Source organism: Eretmochelys imbricata, chromosome 6 (assembly GCF_965152235.1).
Source record: "Eretmochelys imbricata isolate rEreImb1 chromosome 6, rEreImb1.hap1, whole genome shotgun sequence".
NCBI lineage: Eukaryota > Metazoa > Chordata > Testudines > Cheloniidae > Eretmochelys > Eretmochelys imbricata.
Genome location: NC_135577.1, coordinates 6,770,099 through 6,788,426, shown reverse-complemented (window position 1 = coordinate 6,788,426; position 18,328 = coordinate 6,770,099). Strand labels below are relative to the sequence as shown.

The following is an 18,328-nucleotide window of genomic DNA, read 5'->3' as shown; positions in this document are numbered from 1 at the left end:
GACACAGTACTCCAGATGAGGCCTCACCAATGTCGAATAGAGGGGAACGATCACGTCCCTCGATCTGCTGGCAATGCCCCTACTTATACATCCCAAAATGCCATTGGCCTTCTTGGCAGCAAGGGCACACTGTTGACTCATATCCAGCTTCTTGTCCACTGTAACCCCTAGGTCCTTTTCTGCAGAACTGCTGCCTAGCCATTCGGTCCCTAGTCTGTAGTGGTGCATGGGATTCTTCTGTCCGAAGTGCAGGACTCTGCACTTGTCCTTGTTGAACCTCATCAGATTTCTTTTGGCCCAATCCTCCAATTTGTCTAGGTCCCTCTGTATTCTATCCCTACCCTCCAGCGTATCTACCACTCCTGCCAGTTTAGTGTCATGCACAAACTTGCTGAGGGTGCAGTCCACACCATCCTCCAGATCATCAATGAAGATATTGAACAAAACCGGCCCCAGGACTGACCCTTGGGGCATTCAACTTGATACCAGCTGCCAACTAGACAGGGAGCCATTGATCACTACCCATTGAGCCCAACTATCTAGCCAGCTTTCTATCCACCTTATAGTCCATTCATCCAGCCCATCCTTCTTGAACTTGCTGGCAAGAATACTGTGGGAGACCGTGTCAAAAGCTTTGCTAAAGTCAAGGAATAACACGTCCACTGCTTTCCCCTCATCCACAGAGCCAGTTATCTTGTCATAGAAGGCAATTAGATTAGTCAGGCATGACTTGCCCTTGGTGAAGCCATGCTGACTGTTCCTGATCACTTTCCTCTCCTCTAAGTGCTTCAGAATTGATTCCTTGAGGATCTGCTCCATGATTTTTCCAGGGACTGAGGTGAGGCTGACTGGCCTATAGTTCTCCGGATCCTCCTTCCCTTTTTAAAGATGGGCACTACATTAGCCTTTTTCCAGTCATCCGGGACCTCCCCAGATCGCCATGAGTTTTCAAAGATAATGGCCAATGGCTCTGCAATCACATCCGCCAGCTTCTTTAGCACCCTCGGATGCAGTGCATCCGGCCTCATGGACTTGTGTGCGCATCCAGCAAAAGAAACAGTGAAAAAGCAAGAGCACCAGCTGCATTTCTGGGTGTGCAGCCAAGAGTTGATTATACTCTAAAAGAGGAACTAAGGCCTGATCTCCACTAAAACTTATGCCGGCGTCGGTAATTAAAGATTGCTGGCCAATGTCTTCAGACAAAAGCACCAAGGGAATTTGTAAAGATTTAGTCCATACCTTGATTATACTAGCATAGTTTGGAAATTACTACCCGCTAAGTAAGAGATGGCTTAGCAAGCAGGCACCCTTGTCCCGATGATCAGTGTGAAATGTAAAACAAAGTGTGTCTTCAGTTTTGAGGGTCAAAACTTTTTTGATCTGAATATGACAACTACATCTTGAAACATGAAGCTGGACACAGGTAAATCATACTGACATACATCAGACTGGCTTTCTCATTTAACAAGAAACATAGAACAGATGGTTTTCTGGGTATTTTAATGTTACTCCAGAGTTCAGCATCTTCTTATGACAAGGCTTTGTCTGACACAGAGGCCAAAGGTAACCTAACCGTTCTGATATGATGTTGACTGGAGCCCCTTTATGGGAAAAGCACTCAATTAAATCAAAGTAGAGCTAATCTCTCACTACCAAAGACAAGTACACTGGAAAATGTAGAGCACGGGTATAAAACTTTGTCTGGGCCAAAAAGGGTCTTGAAAGAGGAACAGTTAAATCTGGATCTGGTCGAGGTTCAAACAAAAAGATTTTAATTAAATAAAATTCTGTTAATTCATACTCTTGAGAAAATTGGATACCCTTTTGAGTGATGCTCCTCAAATGTAGAGAGATTATGTTACAAGGGAAGCTCTTTCAGGAATCAAATGTCATTTTTCTCTCTTTGTACAGCACCCAATACAATGGAATCCTGGCCTATGACTAGGACTCCTGGGCTCTAGGGTAATACCAATAAATAATAATAATCTTAATTAAAAAGCATAAAAAGAGTCAACTACCTGCATTAGTGCAATTGTGATCTGATATTCCTAGGTGCCATGACCAGTCCAATAAAAGCCAGAATTGAGGTAACATCACCTGAGTGCGGAAAGGGTTCACTAGGAAGAAAAAAGCAGCACAGGAAGGAAGAAGGCTTGGTTTGGGCAGAAGGCTACAAGGAAGAAATACAAAACGGAGGGATCTCTTCTAGTCATCAATGGGCAGAACCCAACTGATATTGGTGAAAACTGGAAGATGGAAATGTGCGGGAGACACAGAGCCCCTTTCATGTGTGTGGCAGGCCCATCGGCTTTCAATAACTCTGTTTAGTAGAGAATCTGAGAGGCACTTGTCATTGCCCCTCAGATGATACCTTTGTCCCTCACACAGAGCTAACAACATATTTGTTTCCCAGGTCTCAGTTTGTGTGATCGGAAGAGAAGGGATTTCTGAGACGATGGAGCCGCTGTCCAGCTCAAGGTCTCAGAGCTTCCACCACCCAGGACCACAACTGAGCTGTGACCTCAGAGAGAAGCTGCAGTATTCACGGCAACTAGGTAATAAGTTGTGTGTGGAGATGCGGTGATGTTGCGGAGTATGGATATCACAGCATGGAGGTTTCAGAATAGCAGCCGTGTTAGTCTGTATTCGCAAAAAGAAAAGGAGTACTTGTGGCACCTTAGAGACTAACCAATTTATTTGAGCATAAGCTTTCGTGAGCTACAGCTCACTTCATCGGAGCATGGAGGGGAGTCCCCAAGGCAGCCTGTTTGAAATCATCGGAACAGCATTTGCTTGTCTAGTGGCATGTGGAGGCTGGGTGAATCCCTGTTCCTAGTAGAGTCGTGAGGTCCAGGAGCGTATGTGTCTGTGTGGGTCCCTCTTACGCAGTGGTTCTTAACCTGGGGTGCACGCACCCCCTGGGGGTGCGAGATGCCCTTTCTGGGGGTGTGAGACATGCCAGATTTTTTTAGAAGGTAAATCATTGAAAACACAAATTAAGCACAGGCACATAAGTACAACTGCTTTGTTTCATGAAACCTATGTATTTATTAGCATTATACATTTTTTAACTATGACTGTAATCTACAAACAAAAAAATTATTTTCAAGTTTTTAAGCTAATTGTAGTGAAATTATCTCGCTACAAAATACAGTGTACCGGCAGTTGCGGGGTATTTCTTGATGCGTACACAGACGATGATGTGGCAGCACTGTGGCTTTGTTTGAATTCAGTTAGCTGCTAACTGTTAGCGCGTTGGCTACAGTTTACTTCCACAGCAAAACTCCAGCATCTCTGGGAAGTACTTGCCTATTTTTGGGTGCCCACTGTACTATTATTTGTGGTGAGTATTAACATAAAACTATTTTACATATATTTAATATGCATTTAAAAGTGTATAGGTCCCCCATATTTATATATATTTTTTCATTTCAGTAACCCCTGCCACGTCCAAAGAAACGCAAATGGAACGACAAAATTACTGCGAAATTAAAATAAATATATAATTCTCTCTTTCATTCTATAGTTATGATATATCTAGGTTTAAAGAACTGACCTACTTCAACGATTTTTGATAAGCGAGAACATATTTTGAGAACCAAAGGGGTGCAAGCTGCAGTGAAGGTTAAGAACCACTGCTCTAACGGTATCTTTGTCATCCTTTAGATCTTCCTGTGACCTATTTGATTGTTTCTTACGATAAGGGGAATGAAGGAGACCAGGATATGGTGGCCTCGCTCCATAGGTTCAGCTTTATGGTGAGTTGTGAAATGGTCCGTGCTGTTCCTCCTGCTGGGCCATGCTGCTTCCTTGTCTGTCCTCACTCGTTGCTCTCACCTCCTCCTGGCTCCTCCATCGCTCAATAGTCTTTCCAACTTTTTCTTCCCCATCAATAAAATAATCACACCCCTTTCTTTGGGAGGTGCCTTGTGCATGTGGAGCTTTTCCAGCATCCTGGATAGCTCACTTCATGCCCCTCCAGTTGCTCAGGATTAGCTCCTGGCAGTACATCCCATGACTGAGTGGTGAGACTATCGCGGGAACAGCATGTGCTGAGTGGGGCTCCCTTGTGGCTCCAGGTGCGTGCTTGAGTGGCCTGAATTGGGACTAAGAGCTCTGTGGGGATGGGTAGGCTGACTCTGGCATCTCTTGCTGTGTGGAGGAGGATGAGATAGTGGGAAATGGGATTCCTTCCCCTCCTCCAGTGCTGCGTTGATGGTGATGACTCTGCCCTTTGCTGCTCAGCTTGTGCCTGAATGGTGGGATTGTGGCCAGACCAGGCAGGTGCTGAGTGGAAGACCCATGTCATTTCAGATGCCAGTGACGTTTGAGGAGGTGGCCGTGTACTTCTCTGAAGATGAATGGGCTCTTTTAGATGAAAAGCAGAAGGAACTCTACAGAGAAGTCATGCAGGAGAATTACAAGACTCTCATCTCGTTAGGTGAGGAGTTGCTATCGTCCCCGTAGTGTAGACATGGCCTAAATCTTTTATAAGCAACACAGCTCATTTCCCACCATACAGCCTGCTTGCTAAAATGTGATACACGAATCTTTTATAAACTATATGGATTATGTCTTTCCCCTTCAGCAAAGAAAATCTTGGAATGTTCTTTGTAGTTAAGTGATCGACGAATACTTAGACTCATAGAATATCAGGGTTGGAAAGGACCTCAGGAGGTCATCTAGTCCAACCCCCTGCTCAAAGCAGGACCAATCCCCAATTTTTGCCCCAAATGGCCCCCTCAAGGATTGAACTCACAACCCTGGATTTAGCAGGCCAATGCTCAAACCACTGAGCTGTCCCTCCCCCCAACTTAACACGTTGTGATGCATGTACCTCTTTCCAATGAGCAGGATTTCCTATTGCTAAACCAGATGTGCTGTCCCAGATGGAGCGAGGGGAAGAGTTGTGGATCCCAGATATCCAGGGCTCTGAGGAAAGGGAAATCCCAAGAGGCACTACGACAGGTGAGGAATGAGTGACACCAACTGAGAAACAATCTGGGACTGGGGAAAGCTGGGGTCCCAGCAAACCCACTGAGTCCTCCCCCTGTTCTGTCCCATCTCATCTGACTCACTGTTGTGCCCTGTCCTCCTGGCTCCCACTCGTTCTGCCTGACCCCTGGCAGAAGCCTTTTCCTCCCTCAGCCTTTTTTCTTAGGGCTCAGATGGGACTTTGAGGCAGAACTTGCCCCTCCTCTGCCACTTGGTGGAATATACTTCCTGCCTATCAGGTTCTGTTATCAATGATAAATCCCTTTGCCGCCCCCTCTGTCTCCAACGCATGGAGTGAATCCCATCTGGATTCTCTCTCCCAACAGGTACCGGGACGGCAAGTGAAAACAAGGAGGAGAGTCCCCAGCAGGAAGGCGCTGTGGGAGTGAAGCTGCACAGGATGTTCTCAGGAAGGCCGCGGTGCCCTAGTGGGGCAGATGCCAGTAAGAGTCAGGACAGAGTGGGGCGGCAGAGAGGAGACTCTCCAGGCAGGAGTAATTCTACTCACAGCAAAAGAGGTTTGAGGAAATCCACAGACACCAACGCCCACCCGGTAACCCATATTGGGTTGACCGCAAATACCATCAATGAACTGGGGGAAAGAGTCAGTAACAGCTCGCTCCTTTTTCAACATTGTCAGGAAACTAGTGTAGAGAAGAGTGCCGTCAGGTGTAGTGAATGTGGCAAAAGCTTCACTCGAGAAGAAAACCTTCAGATACATCTGAGAATTCACAGAGGGGGGAGACCCTATAAATGTAACAAATGCGGGAAAAGCTTCAGACACAAGACAAGCCTTGTTCTTCACCGTTACACAGTCCACAAGTCGGAGAGACCCCATAAATGTCCAGACTGCAGCCAGCTCTTTATCCTGAGAGAGAGATTTATTCAGCATCAGAGAATCCACAACGAAGTGGCATCTAGAGGGTTCAACGATGGGATCGTGAGTGAGAACAGGGACAAGAATCCCCAGAAGAAGGGGTCTGGGAGAGCAAAGCCAGACATGATGTTGTCGGGGAGACCCCAGTGCCCTGAGTGGGGAGATGCCCGTGAGAGTAAGGGAAAGGTGAGAGAGCAGCATGGAGACCCTCCAGATTGGAGACAAAGTAAATCCACTTGCAGCAAAACAGGCTTAAGGAAATCCAAAGACGCCAGCACACAGCATGGAGACTGCATGGAGAAGAGACCAAATACAGGCACTGAACTTGGGGAAAGTTTCAATAACTGCTCTCTCCTTATTAAGCATCATCAAACTGGTGCAGGAAAGAGTGCTTACAGGTGTAGTGAGTGTAGGAAAAGCTTCACTCAAGAAAAATACCTTCAGATACATCTGAGAACTCACAAAGGAGAGAGACCTTATAAATGTAAAGAATGTGGGAAAAGCTTCAGTCGGAGTTCAGTGCTCAAAGATCACTCCATGAGTCACAGAATGGAACAACCTTATAAATGTACTCAGTGTGGGAAAAGATTCAGAGAGAAGACAATCCTTGTATATCATCTTTACATAGTCCACAGGGTGGAGAGACCATATAAGTGTCCATACTGTGGCCAGCAGTTTGTCCTGAGAGAGAGACTTGTTCAGCATCAGAGAATCCACAAAGAAGAGGAACCTAGAGGGTTTAATGATGGGATCATGAGTGAAGATGAAGCTAAGAATCTCCAGCGGGAAGGGCGTCCCGGAGCAGAACCACAGAGGACATTCTCAAGGAGACCCCGAGGTCCTGAGCAGGGAGAAGGCTGTGGAAGTCAGGGCATGGCACGAAGGAAGCAGAGACACCCTGCAGGCAAAAGAGGCAATATATCTAATCAATGTGGAAGAGATTCCAAGAAATTGAAAAGCACCATCACGCACCAGGAGACCCATACTGGAGCACAAACAAACACAAATGGTGACAATGAGAAAAGCTTCAGTAGCAACTCAGCCCTTTCTGTGCATCAGAAAATCCACCTGGAAGAGAAACGTTACAGCTGTGCTGAATGTGGGAAAAGCTACCACCAGCATGCTCACCTTCGAAGGCATCAGAAAAACCATACAGGAGAGAGACCCTATGTATGTGCTGACTGTGGAAAGAGCTTTGTGTACAGGTCAATACTCAGCAGACATGAAAGGACCCACAAAGAGGAGAAAAACTATAGCTGCACTGATTGTGGGAAAAACTTCAGTGAGTACTCATACCTTACTATGCATCAGAGAATCCACAGGGAGGAAAGACCCTATCAGTGTCCTGACTGCCACAAAAGCTTCAGGCTGCGAGGACACTTTACCAGTCACTGTAGAACCCACACAGGGGACAAACCTTATAAATGTACCGAATGCGGGCAAGGCTTTGGGCGGAAATCAACCCTGACTAAACACATGAGGATCCACACCGGGGAGCGGCCCTATAAATGCACGCAGTGTGAGAAAAGCTTTCGTCAGAAGTTCGCCCTTTCCCAGCATCAGTTAATACACCAGGGAGAGAGGCCTCACAAATGTACTGAATGTGGGAAAATCTTTCTTCAGAAGTCCCACCTTACCACGCATCAGTCAGTGCATCAGGGAGAGAGACCTCACAAATGTACTGAATGTGGGAAAAGCTTCAATGACCGATCAAATCTTGTTAAACACTTAGCAAAACTCCACTTGAAAAAGAAACCCCATACAGCAAATGTGGCAAAGAGTCCTGTGGCACCTTATAGAGTAACAGACGAAAGCTTATGCTCCAATACTTCTGTTAGTCTATAAGGTGCCACAGGACTCTTTGCCGCTTTTACAGATCCAGACTAACACGGCTACCCCTCTGATACCATACAGCAAATGTAGCTTCAGATTAAATAGATCTACAGTTGTAATAGAAAATAATGGAGTGGTACTTTTTTGATTCTGGTGAAACACTTTTCCTTTCATACTTATTCTAAAATACAAGGTTTAAGGAGGATGGGTTGGTAGTATTGCCTAGTTTCTGATTATGGGAGTAAGATGTGTGAGGGGGACAAAGCTGGTGAAGAGAGGAACTGATCTTTCAACAGTTTTGGGGATGGTTAGTGGGAATTTCAGGGGAGTGGAATTGAATTTTGCAAGTTGACCAGCGGCATGCCATCTATGGATTGCATTCCCATGTGAGCCCTGAATATGACTTCCTGACTGGCTGTGCCAGTGGGACGATTCCATCCGGCCCCTGAACACACTACAGAACAAAATAGCATCCTCCGGACCTTATGAAGACACGGGTATTTTAACATGGCACTTTATAAATGGATTAAAACCTGGCGAACTGAGATGTGTCAAAATGTAACTGTAAACAGGAAATCCTTATTGAGCGGGTGTGTTTCTAGTGGGGTCCTGCAGAGATCGGTTCTTGATCCTCTGCTTTGAAACATTTTTATCAATGACCTGGAAAAAAACATAAAATGATCACTGATAAAGTTTGCAGATGACACATAAATTGGAGGAGTGGTAAATAATGAAGAGGACAGGTCACTGATTCACAGTGAACTGGATCACTTTGCAAACTGGGCAAAAGAAAACTATATGCATTTTAATGTGGCTAAACGTAAATATATACATGTACGAATGAAGAACGTAGGCCATACTTAAAGGATGTGGGATTTGATCCTGGAAACGTGGGACTCTGAAAAAGATTTGGGGTGTGGTGGATAATCAGCTGAATATGAACTCCCAGTATGATGCTGTCTCCAAAAGAGCTCATGCAATCCCGAGATGTATAAACAGGGGAATCTCGAGTAGGAACAGAGAGGTTATTTTACCTCTGTATTTGGTACTGAGGCAACTGTGTTTTTTAAACATGTCTCAGGGTTTATCTACTCCGGAAGTTTTACTGGTATAATTTTGCCAGTATGGTTATAGTGGCATAACTTCCTGTGAATAAGTGTGTCAACATGGGGCATTACGAGTGCATCTTCACCTGGATCTTCCATCCCCAGCAGTTCAGTCTATTCCATGGCTCTTGTAAGGGGTTAGGCACACTGTGATTTTTCCTGTGTGGCAGGTACCCTTAACTGTGCCAGTGTAACTGGTAATGCAAGTCCTACTTCCTCCCTGAGCTGTGCATACCAGAGTCCACTGACGGTGTCTGAAAAAATACCCATAATCTTTGGTACAGGGACCTGCTGCTCATCCTGCATGGAATTGCTGCCCAAAATGTTTCACAATTTACTCCTAAAAACAGAGTTGGGCAGAGTGGTGGGTATGAACTGGAAAACAGAAAATGCCCTGTTTAACTTACAGCTGGTTAAGCCTGAGTGTGATTTGTTAGCTTATGAACTGAAGGCCCCTAAGGCTTTGCAGCTATACAAAATGTATAAAGGATATGTGTGACAGACTGCAATGCTTGCTGGTGAAAAAAGTAATGGAGAGGTACTGAGACTGATGTTTTAACCATTAATTGCAAGTCCTAAATATTTTGCTGTGTAAGGGACATGCAAGTGGTATGAACAAAACAAGGAAGTAACTAGGTTGTAAACAACTGAGGTATATGTGATGGTATAAACAAATTGGAACAGACACAGATGTTGACACTTAAAGATAGGTCAGAAAAGATTTTTACGGCTTGCCTTGGGACAAGATTCCCATGATGCTTTGCAGTTAACATAAAGCTATCTAGCAAAGAATGGAATTTTACAATGCAGTAACTGATGACATATTTTATATAAGATATATTTTTGCAATGTACTAACCGCAACATATTTGCAAGATATGTAATGAATAAAAATGTCCAAAAAAGGCCATAAACAATGATTAACTACTTGGTGTTGAAACACTTGGAAAATTACAAGGAAGAGGGAACTGAGGAAAGAGCCTTAAGGGCAGGTCTACACTATGGGGCTAAGTCGACCTAAGTTACGCAACTCAAGCTATGTGAATAACGTAGCTGGAGTCGACATGCCTTCAGTGAATTTATTATGGTGTCTACACCGTGCTGGGGTTAATGGGAGAAACTCTCCCATCGGCTTACCTTATGCTCCTTGTACCGGTGGAGTACCAGAGTCGACGAGAAAGCAATCGGCGGTCAATTTAGCGGGTTTTCACTAGACCCACTAAATCGATCCCCGGAGGATTGATCGCACATTGATACCCCGTAATGTAGACAACGCCTAAGATATGGAGAACTATACACCAAAAGGAGGCAATAAATAAGAGTTGGAATGTTGAATTAAGAAGAGTTTCAAAGTAGCAGCCGTGTTAGTCTGTATCCGCAAAAAGAAAAGGAGTACTTGTGGCACCTTAGAGACTAACCAATTTATTTGAGCATAAGCTTTCGTGGGCTACAGCCCACTTCATCAGATGCATAGAATGGAACATATAGTAAGAAGATATATATATATACACACAAACACACACACACACACACACACACAGAGAAAATTGTATATATACACATACAGAAAATATGAAAAGGTGGAGTAAGAGGCTAATTAATTAAGATGAGCTATTATCAGCAGGAGAAAAAACCTTTTGCAGTGATAATCAAGATGGCCCATTTAGACAGTTGACAAGAAGAGTTACCAGGATATAACTACCACAAGAAATCATAAAAAAGCAAGACCACTGGCAGACAGGATCCAGACTATCTGAAGCTATAGAGAAGGCCTTCCACAGTTGTAGGTAATTGTATGCCTCTCTGTATGTGCTGTCTTGACTGTTTAGTAAATTCATTCAAAGCTGACTTGTTAACCAAATCTAAATTTAAGAGAAGGCTATTCATTAAACATATAATCACACTTAAAATCCCTATCATTATTAGCTATTCATTTATTAATTATTGACAAATTATTGGTTGATTATCAACACAAGAAATATGTAAACTACAGTCACTGGAAGACTGTTTTCTGTACTGGTAATGTCTGACCTTTCTGTATTATGCTGTTTTAGTGTTAATCAATAAAGTGACTGAGCTGAGTTCTCTGAGGTCTCATTAGCTGATGACAAACTTAACCAGCAACCGCCTCAAACCACTTACAGGATCACATTTCTAGCTGTAATGGGAATGGGGCCTCAAAGTGACTGAATTTCATGAGGACGGAGGACAGTGTCCCAGCTGTGTGAGGCATTAAGGGGAAAGGATTACAGATCAAGGAAGAGATGCCTTTTTTAAAATTTCTCAATAGACTGATTTAACAAAGGTAGCACTACTTTACACTATTAACTCTGGGTGCTATTAATTAAACATGAATGCCCCAGTGAAAGTGGGTGGGCCTGTTACGAAACAGTGAGTTTGTGTATTTCTTTGGTGGTGCTGGGGACTGTTGTGACATTGTAACTCACAACAAAAGCACCCGCATGGCTCCTAGTACTAGGGAACACGTTGCTTTTTCTCTGGAAGGTTGTGGGAGTAAATCCCTGGTTCCTGAAGAATTTCTAAGGGGATCCGTTTTTGTTCAGCTGCCTGCTCACTCCCTCTCACTGGGAAGAGTCTGGGATCTAAGCCCCTCTTCTCTTACCTGTCTGCAAAATCAACTCTTTCTTCAACTGCCATGACGTTGTTCAGTCCCAATAGCCACATCAGAGCAGACCAGTTGTTCAGCTAGTCCTGTGTCTGACAGCGGCCAGCACTACACGCTTGGTTGGATCATGCAGGAAACCCCGAGTGGACAATTATGGCAAAATCTGTCCCTAGCAAAAGTTTCTGCCTAATCCTGTCAACCAGTTGTTGGTTTGTGCCCTGAAACAGATTCCTCATATATACATTATATATTAGTTCAGCTAGTGTAACTCTGGAGGTTCTCATGATCTATATTTCTATCCGACCCTTTTTCAAAATTCCATGAGGTCCAAGTCTCAATGCTATCTAGTGGAAATGAGTTCCATAGGGTTATATATCTATATATGAGATAATCTAATCTGATCTCCTGTATATCACAGGCTATATCACATTTCACCCAGCTACCCAATAACTTACTTCAGAGTAGCAGCCACGTTAGTCTATATCCGCAAAAAGAACAGGAGGTCTTGTGGCACCTTAGAGACGAACAAATTTATTTGAGCATAAGCTTTCGTGAGCTACAGCTCACTTCATCGGACGCATGATGGATTCATCCGATGAAGTGAGCTGTAGCTCACAAAAGCTTACGCTCAAATAAATTTGTTCGTCTCTAAGGTGCCACAAGACCTCCTGTTCTTTTTGCCAATAACTTATGTTTGCCTAAAGAACACCTAGAAAGGCATCCAGCCTTGATCTGGAGACATCAAGAGACAGAGATCCACCACTTCCCTCACAAGTTTGTTCCAGTGGTTAATCACCCTCACCTTTAAAACTTGGGAATTTATTCCTAATTCAAATTTGTTTTGCTTCATTTTGCAGTCCTTGGCAGTGGCTCTTCCTCCATTACATTAAACAGCCCTCTAGGGCCCAGCATTTTCTCCCCGTAAAGGCATTTAAATTGTAATCAAGTCACCGCACTCTGAATCTTCTTTTTGAGAAGCTGCACACATTGAGCTCTAAGTCCCTCACTGTGAGGTATTTTGTCTAGCCCTGTGATCATTTTGTGGCTCCTCTCCAGTGTTTCAACATGATTTGTAAAATGTGACTACAAGAACTGTACACAGTATTATCGTATCAGTCTCACCAATGTGGTACACAGGATTAAAATCACTCTTGCCCTACTTATTACTCCTCTGATTATACATCCAAACATCACGTTAGCCCTTTTCGCCGCAGGATCACACTCGGGGCTCATGTTCAGATGTCTGTCAACTGTGACCCCCTAAATCCTTTTCAGAGCCACTGCTTTCTAGGATACAGTTGCCCATTCTGCAGCCAAGACCAGCATTCTTAGGCGGACGACCTTGTGTTAGACCCGCAGTAGAGGTCTCCCTACGGGATGGGAAGCAAGTAGATAGCGGATGCTGTGTTGGTATATAATACTCTAAATGCTCTTTACTGATTACAAAACAAACCTTTCTCACTCCACATTCACACCCCAAACATACTATGCCAGAGTCCAAAGGTCAGAATGGTCCCAATGGTCAGTTGAGGTTCCTTCCGTCAGGATAAGATCATAAGATGCAGGGAGCCAGCAAAAACCACATCTATATCCACATGGGGCTCTGGATCAATAAACAATTCTGATTTGTAAAAATCATAGGAAACCATTTATACGCATTCCATTGCGTCATCCGTTCTTTGCCTTCGTTTACTAGTCCTTCTACCCACACAATTCCAAAGACACAATCCTGGGCAGGCCGCCATGATCCAATGTGCCATTTCCTCCAATTCTTATACAATTTTATATCAGTCCAGCTGGTGTTGTTTTCTTTTCTGATGATTTTCTGTATTTTTCTTGGAACATAAGATTGTTTTTGCCCAAATAGTTCTAATAGTCCTTGACCTTAAGTTCTTGCTTCAGTTGCCAACTTTCAACGCACGTATTCATGTCAAGTACGCGTCATTCATATCAGGCCTCAATGACCTATAACACATTACATGGTATATGAATCACGATGTTTGTATGTGTATATATATATCCCAACACTTGTATGTGGCTGTATTGTTTGTTTGGTTCTCCTTGAATTGTTATTACCTGGCAATAAATAACTTTTATGGTTAAGCTGGTTGTTTCCCTCCCTCCCTCCCTGTCTCTTTTGTGTTTTTGGCTTCCCCATTTACTCTGCAGCAATGCTCCTCTTACCTAAGCTAGAGATCCCTGCAGTGCCCAAAAATCCTGTGGGGTTTTCTCATCAAGCGGGTTACTACCAGAACAATTGTAACGGGAAAGTGGGGATAGGGACGTGCTGAACCTGTGGCATAGGAGGGTGGCAACTTGGAAGTGCTGCTCGACTCAGACTGTTGTTCTTCGAGGTGTGTTGCATGTGTCTATTCTGCGATCCACCCTCCTGCCCTCTACATCGTAGTTTTCTGGAAAGAAGGAATGGAGGGGGCGAGGGGATGGCTGGGTGCCTTAACGACAGGTACCGCTGAGGGGAAAATTTTCAGCAACTGTGCTTGGGGTGCACACGCACCTAGAAGGAATGGACGTGTGCAACATGTCTCAAAGAACAACCTTTAGAGAAGGTTAGTAAACACTTTTTTAAAAATTAAAGCAGAGATCTCACATGATCACCTGACTCCATGAGCAAGGCTTTAAGAAAAGCACCAAATATTGCAAGACGGGATAAAATGGCTAGATATGCAAACAATGCACTCACCTCAAGACACGAACAACTTCTTCAGGGTTCCTAGCTTCCTATCTTCCAGCTCTGCACTGCAAAGTGCTAACCAAATCCAATATGTAGACTGGAAATTCTTTGGGGGAAAGGACCTTGTCTCCTTATTTGAGGAGTGTCCTATGGAGACCAGGAATTTCTCTCCTTTTTAGGTGAATAAGCACACTCTTTGGCCTCTGTAAAAATAACAGATGATAGTTTTCTTTTAATGAAAGCTGAGATTCTGCTGTAATCACATGACTCCTGGAACTGGGGCACTAAGTAGAGACTTGTAGTGTCTATCCCTTATTTAAATGCCTCCCAAAGTCATTAATGCATGCCAAGTTAGGGCTGCTCAGTGGTGCCTCATGTCCTTCCAGACTGAAAAGTGGCTAAACCTAAACCTTTGAAAACCAGGAAATACAAAGTGAATGCCATATGTGCCAAGCCCCTACCACTGGTGTTAAAACAAAACCAAAACTGATGTGTCCATGACTGAATACAGGGCTTCAGAGGGAAGACCAACCCAGAAACCCACGTGGATGGCAGACTACCTGGATTCCTAGGAGTTTCAGCAGTAATATTTTGGTTGCTGTTTTCAAACTCTTATTAAATGGAAGTGGGGAATGGTGTAATGATCAGTGCAGATAGCACCTCCACCAACAGCTGGTGCATCTTTATCTTAGTGTTAAGTTGTCTTGTTTTCATAGTGTGTGTTGTCCTGGTTGGGAAGGGCAGGGTTAAGGGTGCGGAGGCCACTAGTCCCGTATTAAACCAGATGGTCCTCTTTTTGAGAAGTGTGTCCTCCTTTCAGTACTGGGACAAAACCAGACATTGTATTGGATGGGGGACAATGTTCTGTCCCCTCTGACTCTTAGAAATGGCACCCTTCATGCAGTATGACCTCGCACGTAGGTCATGCCAGTGAGGACAGCGCATTCTTAAAAACAGTGGTCTCCGTGTGGCGTGACTTCGCACTCACCATGAGTATGAGGTCACACCAGCAGGGGCAGGGCGGGTATACTCTTAAAGACGATGTCCCCCGTGTGGCAGGATCTCACACTCACGTTGTCTCCACAGTTTCTGGAATTATCATAGGGTTTTCTGTAGGGTTGTCACCTTTCTAACTGCTGCTAACTGGATCCTTGAAGCCCTGCCCCTGCCCTGCCTCTTCCACCAGTCTCCCCCTCTTCACTCAGGCCCCGCTCCTGGATTTGCTCCCCTTGCTTGCTGGATTGTCTCCACCTCCCCGCTCCTGCCACTGGGCTCCCTCTGTTCTGGGGCTGGGGTGGCAGCTGCTGCAGCCTGAAAAGGAGCCTGCCTGCAGGCAGGAGGTGATCCGGGCTGGCACGGGTTAATGACCTGGCGTCTGATCCCGACTCGGGGGTCATTGGACTTTGTACTGACAAGACACTGCCACGTCCCATTTTGACCAGACTTTCCAGTCAAAAAGCTGGCACCTGGCAACCTTAAATGGCACCTGGACACAGAAGCGAAAAACCGGACTGCCCAAGTAAAACCCAGACAGGTGGCAACCCTAGTCCTCCGGAACATGTGAACGGCCACCTTGGTTCAAGGGCAGAGGAAACCTGTCTTACCCGTGTGTATTGGAGTTGTTAGTTGCAGCGTCCTGGTAAATCCCGTGATTTCTCTGGCTGACCTATGGCAGCATGTCTGGTGAATGAGAAGAAACCACCACAGAGGTGGTCAAATAAACCCATGGACGGTGAGTTATATGGGCCCATGGTGCCCATGCTCCAGAAAAGTCAGGGCCTGGGGGCCCGGCTCCACCAATGTTTGGGGTTGGGTCTCTCCCCCAGCCCCGCCTGCCTCCCCCGCATGCTCCCCCGGAGCGTCCCTGCCTGTGCCCTGGGCAGCAGGCTGCTGCCTGCCACGCCGCGCCGTGCTCCCTCGCCAGCCGCTGCCGGCTACAAAAGGGACGGGCACCCGCGGCAGGATGAGGTGGCTGCACAGCTGCCGCCTGTGGAGGGAGGAGGCGAACACAGGATGGCAGCCCCCCCCCGCCCCCCCCAGCACCCACCACAGGGGAGGCGAGGGGGCTTCCTGGACCAGAAAGGGGCCTGGCCCCTAGAGATGTGCAGTGACAGTGCTGGGTGAGTGTGCTGCTGGGGGGGGGGAATGGGGGGACTGTGGCATCCTCCTCTCTGGCCCCAGCCGTGGGGCAGCCTGCCTCCTCCCCAAACCCCTCATCCCCAGCCCCACCCCAGAGTCGCACCCCCAGCCAGAGCCCTCACCCCCCTGCACCCCAACCCTCTGCCCCAGCCCTGAGCCCCCTCCTGCACCCTGAACCCCACATCCCCAGCCCCACCCTGCAGCCCTCACCCCTGCATCCCAACCCTCTGCCCCACCCACACCCCAAACCCCTCAGCCCCACCCCGCAGCCCTCACCCCCGCACCCCAACCCTTTGCCTTAGCCTTGAGCACCCTCCTGCACCCTGAACCCCAGATCCCCAGCCCCACCCTGCAGCCCTCACCCCCGCACCCCAACCCTCTGCCCCACCCACACCCCAAACCCTTCAGCCCCACCCCGCAGCCCTCACCCCAACCCTCTGCCCCAACCACACCCCAAACCCCTCAGCCCCACCCCGCAGCCCTCACCCCCGCAGCCCAACCCTTTGCCTTAGCCTTGAGCCCCCTCCTGCACCCTGAACCCCAGATCCCCAGCCCCACCCTGCAGCCCTCACCCCCGCACCCCAACCCTCTGCCCCACCCACACCCCAAACCCTTCAGCCCCACCCCACAGCCCTCACCCCAACCCTCTGCCCCAACCACACCCCAAACCCCTCAGCCCCACCCCGCAGCCCTCACCCCCGCAGCCCAACCCTTTGCCTTAGCCTTGAGCCCCCTCCTGCACCCTGAACCCCAGATCCCCAGCCCCACCCTGCAGCCCTCACCCCCGCACCCCAACCCTCTGACCCACCCACACCCCAAACCCCTCACTCCAACCCCTTGCCCCAACCACACCCCAAACCCCTCACCCCTGCACCCCAACCCTCTGCCCCACCCACACCCCACACCCCAAACCCCTCATCCCCAGCCCCACCCCAGAGCTCGCACCCCCAGCCAGAGCCGGCACCCCATGCACCCCAACCCTTTGCCCCAGCCTTGAGCCCCCTCCTGCACCCTGAACCCCACATCCCCAGCCCCACCCTGCAGCCCTCACCACCGCACCCCAACCCTTTGCCCCACCCCGCAGCCCTTACCCCAACCCTCTGCCCCACCCACACCCCAAACCCCTCATCCCCAGCCCCACCCCAGAGCTCACACCCCCAGCCAGAGCTGGCACCCCATGCACCCCAACCCTTTGCCCCAGCCCTGAGCCCCCTCCTGCACCCTGAACCCCACATCCCCAGCCCCACCCTGCAGCCCTCACCCCAACCCTCTGCCCCACCCACACCTCAAACCCCTCACCCCAACCCCCTGCCCCACCCACACCCCAACCCCCTCATCCCCAGCCCCACCCCAGAGCTCGCACCCCCAGCCAGAGCCAGCACCCCATACACCCCAACCCTTTGCCCCAGCCCTGAGCCCCCTCCTGCACCCTGAACCCCACATCCCCAGCCCCACCCTGCAGCCCTCACCCCTGCATCCCAACCCTCTGCCCCACCCACACCCCAAACCCCTCAGCCCCACCCCGCAGCCCTCACCCCCGCACCCCAACCCTTTGCCTTAGCCTTGAGCCCCCTCCTGCACCCTGAACCCCAGATCCCTAGCCCCACCCTGCAGCCCTCACCCCCGCACCCCAACCCTTTGCCTTAGCCTTGAGCACCCTCCTGCACCCTGAACCCCAGATCCCCAGCCCCACCCTGCAGCCCTCACCCCCGCACCCCAACCCTCTGCCCCACCCACACCGCAAACCCCTCAGCCCCACCCCGCAGCCCTCACCCCAACCCTCTGCCCCAACCACACCCCAAACCCCTCAGCCCCACCCCGCAGCCCTCACCCCAACCCTCTGCCCCAACCACACCCCAAACCCCTCAGCCCCACCCCGCAGCCCTTACCCCTGCACCCCAACCCTCTGACCCACCCCGCAGCCCTCACCCCAATCCTCTTCCCCAACCACACCCCAAACCCCTCAGCCCCACCCCAAACCCCTCACCCCAACCCTCTGCCCCACCCACACCCCAAACCCCTCATCCCCAGCCCCACCCCAGAGCTCATACCCCCAGCCAG

General features: G+C 48.1%; 1 protein-coding gene and 1 long non-coding RNA gene across 5 annotated transcripts in view; one reads left to right on the top strand and one right to left on the bottom strand.

Moving 5' to 3' along the window:
* Positions 1-10,891, top strand: part of LOC144267013 (uncharacterized) — a 28,368-nt gene extending 17,477 nt beyond the window's left edge. For 3 of the 4 annotated variants that reach the window (XM_077820627.1, XM_077820628.1, XM_077820626.1), the window contains 5 exons: positions 2,414-2,555; positions 3,667-3,758; positions 4,315-4,441; positions 4,855-4,968; positions 5,322-10,891. In XM_077820627.1, the coding sequence (XP_077676753.1) occupies positions 2,414-2,555; positions 3,667-3,758; positions 4,315-4,441; positions 4,855-4,968; positions 5,322-7,717 (2,871 nt within the window). In that variant the 3' untranslated portion in view covers positions 7,718-10,891. Of the gene's footprint in view, positions 1-2,134; positions 2,289-2,413; positions 2,556-3,666; positions 3,759-4,314; positions 4,442-4,854; positions 4,969-5,321 lie in introns of those variants that run through there. The other variant, XM_077820629.1, reaches the window with a different exon arrangement.
* A 2,342-nt stretch (positions 10,892-13,233) lies between these two features.
* Positions 13,234-15,921, bottom strand: LOC144267075 (uncharacterized). Its single transcript, XR_013346534.1, has 3 exons — positions 15,733-15,921; positions 14,138-14,331; positions 13,234-13,401 (listed from the first exon to the last, which is right to left on the bottom strand). It is a non-coding gene; the product is annotated as an uncharacterized LOC144267075 (long non-coding RNA).
* Positions 15,922-18,328: the final 2,407 nt, after the last annotated feature.